This window comes from Oncorhynchus kisutch, linkage group LG11 (assembly GCF_002021735.2).
Source record: "Oncorhynchus kisutch isolate 150728-3 linkage group LG11, Okis_V2, whole genome shotgun sequence".
Classification (NCBI taxonomy): domain Eukaryota; kingdom Metazoa; phylum Chordata; class Actinopteri; order Salmoniformes; family Salmonidae; genus Oncorhynchus; species Oncorhynchus kisutch.
This window is the reverse complement of record NC_034184.2, coordinates 53928822-53941206: the sequence shown is the minus strand read 5'-3', so window position 1 is coordinate 53941206 and position 12385 is coordinate 53928822. Positions and strand designations below refer to the sequence as shown.

Sequence of the window (12385 nt, the reverse complement as noted above, 5' to 3'; positions counted from 1 at the left end):
ATATATTTTAATTCCTTGTTTTAAGGTAACAAAATAGGAAAAATGCTAAGTGGGGTGAATACTTTCGCAAGCCACTGTAGCTATGGACACTTCAAATCAAATCAAAGTTTTTGTACTCTCAACATACCACAGCAAGATGTCATTCTAGTGTATTACTTGGTAAATAATAGATTTGTGGTTGTGTTGGATGTCAAAATGAAATTTTTAAAATGGTGTTGGAAGACCCGCTTTGTAATATAGGATTCATAACTCACATACTGTAGGCTCCAGCAGCTGAAAGCTCTTAGATGCCATCTCTTGGTAGGTTCCTTGACTCCCCCGACTGCGGCAAAACTCATGTCCTATGTGAGTCACTGCAGTATAGGTCCATTCTGGCTTTATACAGTACATGGATCATCAGATCTCAGTGGGCACTTTTATACAGCAAATATCAATAATGAGTCCCATATGACACCCTATTATTCCATACACACTATTAAGGAAATATAGTGCAATATATCTCTCTGACCTCACAGGCACAGACAACTTATGAATAAATAAAGACTCACCACATCCAACATTATCTGTTTTTAGAACAAAAATGTAAGGAGATGGAGGCCTCTTTTCTGCATTGAAAGTCATCTATTTGAAATACTTTCCCTCTGTGTGTCAAGTATTTTTATGGCCGGGTCCAATTTATTTTGAGGGGATTTAAGGAAGTTAAAAATCATGAAATGTAATTAATCCCTCTATATCTCTCTCTCTTCCAGGAAAGACAGAATGGTCACCATAATCAACTCCAGTTTCTGGTAAAACTACTACTACTTTTCTACTCTAGACCCTGGCTGTTCCATGATGTAAGTGAAGCTTGCCTTGATTCTCCTCAATTGACAGTTAGACCATGAACCTTAGAGACTCTATCGTTGCACGGACCAGGCCTTCCCCAGTTTGGATTTAGCGCCACCCTCATCTATCCATCGAAACCGCCAGCCACGTGAGGCTGCAGCGGTGGCCGGTGGTGGTGGCGGTGGTGGGAGGACCTTCACACATAGCGCAAAGCACGCTGGGATATTTTTCCCAAAAACACACTGAGGCACCACCATGAGGAAATCCACCACCTCCTGTCTTTGTCACATACTGGTCTGCCTTTGCTTCATCCAGAGGTGCTATGGCGCTAGCCATCATATCCCAGCAGACAAAGTGACCATCGCCAAGAACCAGACCAAACTGGCCAATGGTGAGACAGAAGTGCACCACAGGCCTAAACGTGGCTGGATCTGGAACCAATTCTTTGTTTTAGAAGAACACATAGGACCGGACACTCAATACGTGGGAAAGGTATCGTATTGTTTTGCCCTACTTCACAGTATGTTTGTAAACAACAGCTTATTTAATTCCAAGGAAACTTGCCTCTGGCTGTGTCTCAAATTACACACTACTGTATGTCCAACATGGTGCACTACTTTTGACCAGAGCTCTAGAGGCCCTGGTCGAATGTGGTGTGTTTTTCTGCACGGCAGTTTTGTCTATTGGAAATGCATTGCAGCAGTTACAGGTTCTATTCTTAAGGGGATTTGCCTTGTTGGTAGTCTGGATGCTTTTGTTCTGTCTAATTATGTTGAAACCAAATGTGCATCCAAAATAGCACCATTTTCCTTATGTAGTGCACTACATTTCAACAAGGCCCGTAGGGCTCGGGTCAAAAATAGTGCACTATGTATGGGATAGGGTGGCATTGGGTTTGCAGATTCAATCTCACTCGTTAATTTTGTTAAGACAATAAGACGTCTACTCTGTCCAAGTTCTTCTCATGAGTATGTGTCATGTTTTATTCAGCATTAATCAACAAGATCCCTTACACCGTCTGTCTAGCACTTTGGGAAAATCTAATTAGTATAATGAAAAAAAATACCCATCAAAATTTGTCGGGGTAAGCTAGAGACTGCCATGGCAGAGCTACAGCAGTTTTTGTCATATCCCGAAATCAGTATTCTCACAAATAAGTCTATCGTTTTGCTCTACGATACTCACAAGCTTCACGGGATTTACTTGTCTCAAGTTGCTGACACCGGCGTCCCAACTCCGAATAGGTCTTCTCACAAAAAGGTCTGTCAAGTCTGAGCGGTTTAAGCTACAAACTAATATGACTCCACCATCAAAAGTTCAGACTCTCACGAACATTAACCTGTTCTCTGTTTTATATTCACGGGACTCGTCTGAAGCTAACCCGGTACAGACCGGTAAAAGAAGGAATCAAAATGTATCGGCTTTTTTGGGACCAAGGTTACACATGGAACTTGTGTTATTCGATACGTTTCCATGGTCTAATAGCAGTAAGGCCAAATTCCAATGCTTAGTCTCTTAGGGAAGATTCAATTGTGAACAGAGCTTTTTACAGCAATCTCTCAGTTACAAAAATATAACATTGAGTCATGTTACACAGGGGCTCCATGGATGGCTCTTTGTTACATAGTTAAAGTGTGAATGGAATTGAATGTATTTGTCAATTTATATAAAACGTATAGCCTACTGCCAATATAAACATAAAACAATTATAAAAAATAACAGAACACATAACTCTTATTTATATCCACAGACTGTGGTCCATTAGTGGCCTATACAGTACATCTGAGCTACATGTCATACCAGCCATGGGCTCAGACTGTCACATCAGACATTATGAATGTCACAAAGACTGAGAGGCAGGCACTAGAGATGACTGGCAGTCGTAACCTTGTGCTCAGAGGGCAAGAGCAACCCAGCAGGTCTGGTCTGCATTCGCTATGGTGACTTTTCTGTTACTTAACCAGTTTCCCATGGCTTATTTGGTATGTCCTCAGCTTACAGATTGCCTGGCCCCCTTATCTCCTGAAACGTGGAAATGTGTTTCTCCGCTGCAGTGATCATTATTCTAGGCACTCGGGCAGAAGCTAATCCCTTCAACCACACTCAGAGAGAAAGAGAACGAGGGAGTTGGATCACTCCTCTCTCTCTCTGACTGCACGCACATGTGTGTGCATTTCAATACAGAGACGGGAAAATGATGTGAAATGAAAAAATACAAATATATATATATAAAAGCAAGAGCAGCCCAGAGAGACAACAGATAGAGGTGGAAAGAGAGTGAGAAAAACACAACCTAACCCCTCTAATATCCGCTAAATATGATTACTCAGCATCACCACTAAGTTGTTTGTTATGATCACAGGGATGACAACCAGAAAGCAAGGCTATATCACAGATGCCTGGGTAGTAGTGTTAGACCAGGGAAACACATATCTTTATAGGTGTTATTTAGTGATGAAACATGGCATGGCTAACGTTATAAGATGCATGACTGAACCGAAAAATCCCCAAGGTGCCACCAAAACATTCTCTCAGCATTTCCTATGGTTCTGTCTGTATTATTGCAGCTGACTAACTGAAGTAGTACAAGGGTATTAGGGAATAGAACATCCTGATTGAAACTGCGTTGTTGTTTAATTGCAGTTTTTCAGTTTGTCACTAATTGCATGAAAGAATAATTACATCTGTGGATTATATTAACATTACATAGAGCTACTGCTCATCCTTTGATGTCTCTGATTGGCTGGCAGTCTCTATCATGCTTAATAGATAATGGGTACTCTTCTTTTCATCCCTCTACCTTAGAGCGAGAGAGAGTTACGGTTGTGTGCCAAAAGGCACTTTATCCCCTTCAATGTGCACTACTGGTCAAAAGTACTGCTCTAAGTAGAGAATATGGCGCCATTTTGGACTCAGATAACATGGTGAGGAAAGCAACACAAACATGAACAGCTAATTATTTCTGTATTATAACAGGGCCGTTAAAAACAGACATACAAATTATTAGACATTCATTTGACACGCTACATTTGGATGGAGAGAGATTATGTTTCTTGACGGCAGGAGAGAAACTTGCCAACATTTAATTATGTAGTTGTGGGATTGGTGTACCATGTCCTAATTTGGCTAGGAGACAGAATGACCCTTAATTAAGCCAAGACAGAGGAGGATTAATTCGTCACATTCAAACACTATATTGTTCTCATCACTGCGCTTGGTTAAAAAAATGCAGACACTAGCAAGCTGCAAAGGATGAGTGGAAGGAGAGGTTTCTTGTGTAGGAATAGAGAGAAATTAGAAATGGCGTCTTTTTGCAGGCACTAACTCTGGACAAAGCCTGTGTGGAAATGAGTGACGTTTTTGTAGGGTTTTTGGATAAACGTTGAAAATAAGTTCTTTTGAGATCTTCATCAGCTAAAGTCCCTTTTTGTGACTTTCGAAGCTTTAATGTAACTTAAAAAAGCAGATGAAGTACATGAAGGAATCATCAATTAAATTGTATTGCTTGCATAGACGTTTAGCAGATGTTATTGCAGGTGTCGTGAGTGTTCCAAGCTCCAACAGTGTAGTAATATCCAACAATATACACAAATCTAAAAGCAAAAGAATGGAATTAAGAAATATATAAATATTATGACGAGAAATGTCAGAGTTCGGAGTATACAGTTGAAGTCGGAAGTTTACATACACTTAGGTTACAGTCATTAAAACAAATGTTTCAACCATTCTACAAATTTCAAAACTATAGTTTTGGCAAGTCGGATAGGACATCTACTTTGTGCGTGACACAAGTAATTTTTCCAACAATTGTTTAGAGACAGATTATTTCACTTATAATTCACTGTATCATGACTCCAGTGGGTCAGACGTTTACATACACTAAGTTGACGGTGCTTTTAAACAGGAAATTCCAGAAAATTATGTCATGGATTTAGAAGCTTCTGATAGGCTAACTGACATCATTTGAGTCAATTAGCCTTTGTACCTGTGGATGTATTTCAAGGACTACCTTCAAACGCAGTGCCTCTTTGCTTGACATCATGGGGAAAACAAAAAAAAGACATCAGAAAAAAACAAGCCTGGTTCATCCTTGGGAACAATTTCCAAACGCCTGAAGCTACCACGTTCATCTGTACAAACAATAGTACACAAGTATAAAAACCATGGGACCAAGCAACTGTCATACCGCTCAGGAAGGATACGCGTTCTGTCTCCTAGAGATTAATGTACTTTTGTGCGAAAAGTGCAAATTAATCCCAGTACAACAGCAAAGGACCTTGTGAAGATGCTGGAGGAAACAGGTACAGAAGTATCTATATCCACAGTAAAACGAGTCCTATATCGATATCATCTGAAAGGCCCTCAGCAAGGAAGAAGCCACTGCTCCAAAACCGCCATTAAATAACCAGACTACGGTTTGCAACTGTACATGGGGACAAAGATCTTACTTTTTGGAGAAATGATCTCTGGTCTGATGAACCAAAATAGAACTCTTTGGCGACTCTGGGATGCTGGCCTTCTAGGCAGAGTTCCTCTGTTCAGTGTCTGTGTTCTTTTTCCCAGCTTAATCTTTTATTTTTATTGGCCAAGTCTGAGAGATGTATTTTTCTTTCTGATTGGCATTTCCTGTGTATGGAATATGTTGTGCTTTCAGGAGCCAGTGCATCCCAGCTTTGAAGTACGTACATCAGAGTTATTCTGCAGCTGTTCCAATAGCCTTAACTCCTCTGGCTGTTCCAGCTGTGCTCTTCTCACAGTCTGTAAAAGGCGATCATCAGAAGTATTACCAAGGGTTAGTGGTACCGGAGCAATGGCAGAGAAGATTGACACATTTGAACCCCATGTAAATTCATAGCTTCTGATTGGAAGAAATGCTTCTCGCTCTTATTGTGTAGAAACCAGTAGCAATTGTGTGCGATATCAATCTGGACACCACTGAAGTACATGAATCAGTTCCCAACATGACAGGAAAAGCAAGGTTCTTGGTATGTAGAATAACTGAAGGAATCATATAGGAGCGGTTACAGAGGCGGAACTCTACCTCACTCCATCCAAGTGTTCGTTTAGCCTGACCATCAGCCAGATATAGTGGAACTTCTGTCCACGGCTTCAAGTTGCATTGTGGACCTTTAATCTCCTTCCGCAGTTTCTCATTATGCAGTGTTTAGGATGACCCAGTGTCCAGGATGGCTCTTCCTGTCCATGGGCCTATGGACAGGGGTAACACCAGTTGGTGCGGTATGAAAGGAAGTGGATGTCGACGGAGGGTATAAGCAGTGACTCTTGGGGTTTCAACTCTGGTCAAAGCACCCACAGTAGGATGGTCGTTCCTTCGAAGGGAGTTAGGTCTGTTGGCCTGTTGTGACATATGGTTTCTGGAAGGGTTTACTTGATACTGACTTGGACATCTGGCTGAAGAATGTCCCTTTTTGCTACATCTCCAACAGAAAACGGGAGGGTTCTTGGCTGGAGACTCTGGCTGTTGTTGATGGTCTGGCTTGGGTAACTGTTTGGGTGTCTGTTTCTTTCTCTGTTCATATTTCTGTTGGCATTCTCTGTCCTCCTCGAACTGCTGTCCCAGTCGAACTAGTCCACCGACAGTGGTGACTCTTTCTCGGAGTTGACTGGCTATTATTGGGTTGATGTTCTTCAAGATCAACTTAATGACCTCTTCCTCCTCAATGCTAGGTTTCCACATTCTGCACGGGGAGTGGTGACCGTATGCAAAGTCACGGATACTCTCTTTCTCTCTTTGCACTCGATTCCTGACTCTGTCAGCCAACTCATCGGTGTAGTCCTCAGAGAGAAATGCAGAGGAAAACTTGGCCTCAAAGTCAGTCCAGGAGGTAGTGGTGAGATGTGCCACATCCCACCAGTCTCAAGCTATCCCATGCAACACATTCCTTAATGTGGCAAGGAGTTCTTCGTCAGCCAGGGGATTGAGGGCAAGAAAGTCACAACATTTTCCAGATACATTAGAAGATCAAGACTGTCACCCTTTTTCCGAAAGGTGGGAAATTGCCATTTAATGGGCATCGCCCCCACATGACGTCTACTCAAATCACCATGAACAAGAGAGCTAGGAAGGGTTGAGGAAGTAGAGGGTGACGGAGTTATCAGACCATGAAAATGAACACCAGGATGCAAGGTGGATTGCGTCCTGCAAGGGGTGGCTGCAGTATGGCCTTGTCTCTCCTGAGGTGCCAGCTTGCCTCTCAATGGTCTGAACTGAAGTGGACACCAGAGAAGCAATGTGCAAGCAGTTGTGCCTAATGGAGGCCATGTCAACAGACACGTCATCCAACATTTTACCACATTTAGAGAGCTCGGACTGCAAGTGGTCTACAGTGTTAACCAGGGGAGAAAAAAACTGAATTACCGTCCTTAAGGACCTCAGTGTGGTGATGTTGCAGGCGCCACTGGAGAGTGGCAGTGAGTTGGTTTCTTTGGTAGTCAAACTACCTGTCAATGGTACCAGTAATTTCCCGTCTTCCACTCTCACTGAGCTCTGTCAGCGTGTGGGTTAGAGTGCTCCTTGAGTCTCTGAATTCCATTGCACTCTGTTGTTGCTCTTCCCTCAGACATTTGAATTGATGGTGGATTAGAGTTTTGGAGATGTTCTTGAGTCCGTTGAATATCAAGGATGTCACCTTGAAGTTGTAAGACTATAACCTCTGGTGATCAACCAGAGGAAGGTTGGGTGTCAGAGGGAGGGCTAGCTCAGTGCTTCCACACAGGTCCATGTCAATAAGTGAGTAACTAGTTAGACCTCATGTGGCCTGTGGTCAAGAACGAGCATTCAGATTCACAGGGCTCTGGCCCAAATCAACTCCATTATCTTCATTCACATTATGATTTGTTTTGTCAGCTCGATGGTCAGAATGACTATGTGTATTCCCATTGACAGGTATGATATGGATGAGCACATTTTCTTGGGGTGAGAAAAAGATTTGCTTTGGTTATTTCTCAATGTTGAGAGGTCCCATCTGGGGTGCCATTTTTTATGTAACAGTTTTGACTTGAGGTTGTTGTTTGTAGGTGTGCCAGATAGGTTTTGCCTACCAGAGAACACATTGATTTCTCCTTTTGGTTTGGGAGGGAATGCGTCCCGTCTGACCCGTCAAGTCTACACCAATACAAAAGTCCGGATGGACATACACTTTTCATAAACTCTTGAAACATTGGAAAGAACTTCAAAACAACTGTATTCTTTTGCAGGTTGTATTACGAACACAAATTATCACACACATAATAAACAACAAATAATGAGCTCTGGTTCCTCTACAAAAGTTCTGTACTTCAGGCCTAAAAGAGTCCAGCCCGGTAAATGAGCTCAGAGACCTAAGTCACGCAATGTTTTTAGTCCATTCATTTAGTGTAGCGTAAACCCAATCTCAATCATACAATCAAAATATCAACTCTTTTACCACACAACCATAAAGAATATCACAGCTCAATATGTCTTCAACTAAAACTGACCACATAAATCATCACGGTATACATCACTCTAAAACATATGAAATACCATATGCAAAATAGTTGTAGTCAGTCAGATGATCCAATCCGCCAACAGATCACAGGCCACGAAGAACCAGAGGAGAACAACTGAGATGTGTATTCCAAAGTAAGCAATGAGTGGATCCGATCCTGGTTAAACTTGCGACTAGGCTACAAAGCACACTTTTACATGCAACAAAACAAATGGAGTAAAGATGCTTCGGAAGGGTTGAACACATCCTCATGTCTCCATCACAACCCTACTTTTGCACAGCTGATGCTGGCATTTTCATTGAGAATTAAAGGAAAAGCGCCCTAACTGAAGGAGAAGCACTGAGACGGTTCAGACAAATTCAGAGCCGTCACAAGCTGCCAGTCGAGGACTTGTGAGGCGTCTGTTTCTCAAACTAGACACTCTAACATACTTGTCCTCAGCTGTGCACCGGGGCCTCCCACTCCTCTTTCTATTCTGTTTAGAGCCAGTTTGCGCTGTTCTTTGAAGGGAGTAGTACACAGCATTGTAGGAGATCTTCAGTTTCTTGGCAATTTCTCGCATGGAATAGCCTTCATTTCTCAGGACAAGAATAGACAGACGAGTTTCAGAAAAAAGGTATTTGTTTCTAGTCATTTTGAGCTTGTAATCAAACCCACAAATGCTGATGCTCCAGATACTCAACTAGTCTAAAGAAGGCCAGTTTTATTGCTTCTTTTATCAGAAAAACAGTTTCAGCTGTGCTAACATAATTGCAAAAGGGTTTTATAATGATCAATTAGCCTTTTAAAATTATAACCTTGGATTAGCTAACACAACGTGCCATTTGAACACAGGAGTGATGGTTGCTGATAATGGGCCTCTGTACGCCTATGTAGATATTCCATAATAAATCTGTTGTTTCCAGCTATAATAGTCATTTAATACATTAACAATGTCTACACTGTATTTCTGATCAATTTGATGTTATTTTAATGGACAGAAAATATGTTTTTCTTTCAAAACAAGGACATTTCTAAGTGACCCCAAACTTTTGAAAGGTAGTGTATATAAAAATAGTTAGGACACACCTTCAAATTAGTGGATTCGGCTATTTCAGCCACACCCGTTGCTGACAGGTGTATAAAATCGAGCACAAAGCCATGCAATCTCCATAGACAAACATTGACAGTAGAATGGCCCCTACTGTAGACCTCAGTGACTTTCAACCTTGACTAGAATACAGTGTATACACATGAAATGGGTAAAACCGTAAATAAACATGATTAAATTAACCACTGTTCCATGTCTATATACATTGGGCAGCAGCCTCTAAGGTGCAGGGATGAGTAACCGGTTGGTAGTTCATCCGTTCACCCCCACCGCATCTCACAAAGACGCGGCGGTTGGAACCAAAGATCTCAAATTTGGGCACCAGGCCAAAGGACAAATTTCCACCGGTCTAATGTCCATTACTTGTGTTTCTTGGGCACAGCAAGTCTATTCTTCTTCTTAGTTTCCTTTAGTAGTGGTTTCTTTGCAGCAATTCGACCATGAAGGCCTGATTCACAGTCTCCTCTGAACAGTTGATGTTGAGATGTGTCTGTTACTTGAACTCTGTGAAGCATTTATTTGGGCTGCAATTTCTGAGGATGGTAAATCTAATGTACTTATGCTCTGCAGCAGAGGTAACTCTTGGTCTTCCATTCCTGTGGCGGTCCTCATGAGAGCCAGTTTCATCATAGCGCATGATGGTTTTTAAAGAAACTTTCACATTTCTTAAAATTTGACATATTGACTGACCTTCAGGTCTGAAAGTAATGATGGACTGTTGTTTATCTTTGCTTATTTGAGCTGTTCTTGCCATAATGTGGACTTGGTCTTTTACATAATTGGGCTATCTTCTGTATAACCCCCTACTTTGTCACAACACAACTGATAGGCTCAAATGCATTAAAAAGGAAAGAAATTCCACAAACTAACTTTTAACAATGCACACCTTAATTGAAGCTGGTTTGTTGAAGGCTATCCAACACGTTTGACCCAAGTTAAACAATTTAAAGGCAATACTACCAAATACTAATTGAGTATATGTAAACTTCTGACCCACTGGGAACGTGATCAAAGAAAAATGAAGTGGTGATCCTAACCGACCTAAAACAGGGAATTTTTACAAGGATTAAATGTCAAGAATTGTGAAATGGTGTATGTAGACTTCTGACTTCAACTGTATATATTTTCACAATTCTTGACATTTAATCCTTGTAAAAATGCTCTGTTTTAGGTCGGTTAGGATCACCACTTTATTTTAAGAATGTGAAAGGTCAGAATAATAGTAGAGAGAATAATTTATTTATTTTATTTCTGCCCACAAACGTTCTATAGGATTAAGGTCAGGGCTTTGTTATGGCCACTCCAACACCTTGACTTTGTTGTCCTCAAGCCATTTTGCCACAACTTTGGAAGTATGCTTGGGGTCATTGTCCATTTGGAAGACCGATTTGCAACCAGGCTTTAACTTCCTGATTCATGTCTTGAGATGTTGCTTCAATATATCCACATAATTTTCTTTCCTCATGATGCCGTCTACTTTGTGAAGTGCACCAGTCCCTCCTGCATCAAAGCAACCTCACAACATGATGCTGCCACTCCCGTGCTTCACGGTTGGGATGGTGTTTTTCGGCTTGCAGGCCTCCCCCTTTTTCCTACAAACATAATAATGGCCATTATGGCCAAACAGTTCTATTTTTGTTTCATCAGACCAGAGGACATTTCTCCAAAAAGTACGATCTTTGTCCCCATGTGCAGTTGCAAACTGTAGTCTGGCTTTTTTTTTTTTTGGAGCAGTGGCTTCTTCCTTGCTGAGCGGCTTTTCAGGTTCATATTGATATAGGACTTGTTTTAATGTGGATATAGATACTTTTGTACCTGTTTCCTCCAGCATCTTCACAAGGTCCTTTGCTGTTGTTCTGGGATTGATTTGCACACCAAAGTATGTTCATCTCTAGGAGACAGAACGCGTCTCCTTCCTGAGCGGTATGACGGCTCCGTGGTCCCATGGTGTTAATACTTGCGTACTATTGTTTGTACAGATGAACGTGGTACCTTCAGGCATTTGGAAATTGCTCCCAAGGTTGAACCAGACTTGTGGAGGTCTACAATTTTTGTTCTGAGGTCTTGGCTGATTTTTTTGATTTTCCCATGATGTCAAGCAAAGAGGCACTGAGTTTGAAGGTAGGCCTTGAAATACATCCACAGGTACACCTCCAAATGACTAAAATTATGACAATTAGCCTATCAGAGGCTTATAAACCATGACATAATTTTCAAAGCTGTTTAAAGGCACAGTCAACTTAGTGTATTCAAACCTCTGACCCACTGGAGTTGTGATACAGTGAATTATAAGTGAAATAATATGTGTGTAAACAATTTTGGGAAAAATTACTTGTGTCATGCACAGAGTAGATGTCCTAACCGACTTGACAAAACTATAGTTTGTTACCAAGTGGTTGAAAAACGAGTTTTAATGACTCCAACCTTAGTGTATGTAAACTTCCGGCTTCAACTGTATATATAAACTCAGCAAAAAAAGAAATGTCCTCTCACTGTCAACTGCATTTATTTTCAACAAACTTAATTAACATGTGTAAATATTTGTAAGAACATAACAGGTTTCAACAACTGAGACATAAACTGAACATGTTCCACAGACATGTGACTAACTAACAGAAATGAAATAATGTGTCCCTGAACAAAGGGGGGGGGGTAAATATCAAAAGTAACAGTCATTATCTGGTGTAGCCACCTACTGCATTACGTACTGCAGTGCATCTCCTCCTCATGGACTGCACCAGATTTCCCAGTTCTTCTGTGAGATGTTACTCCACTCTTCTACCAAGGCACCTGGAAGTTCCTTCATTTCTGGGGGGAATGGCCCTCACCCTTACCCTCCGATCCAACAGGTCCCAGACGTGCTCAATGGGATTGAGATCCGGGCACTTCGCTGGCCATGGCAGAACACTGACATTCCTGTCTTGCAGGAAATCAAGACACAGAACGAGCAGTATGGCTGGTGGCATTGTCATGCTAGAG

The 12385-nt window shown here is 41.5% G+C and overlaps 1 protein-coding gene across 1 annotated transcript in view; it reads left to right on the top strand.

Moving 5' to 3' along the window:
* Nucleotides 1–12385, top strand: part of LOC109899535 (cadherin-18-like) — a 358080-nt gene that overhangs the window by 199661 nt on the left and 146034 nt on the right. Inside the window, exon 3 of the mRNA XM_020494858.2 lies at nucleotides 750–1317. Coding sequence (XP_020350447.1) covers nucleotides 1081–1317 — 237 coding nt within the window. The 5' untranslated portion in view covers nucleotides 750–1080. The remainder of the gene's footprint in view (nucleotides 1–749; nucleotides 1318–12385) is intronic.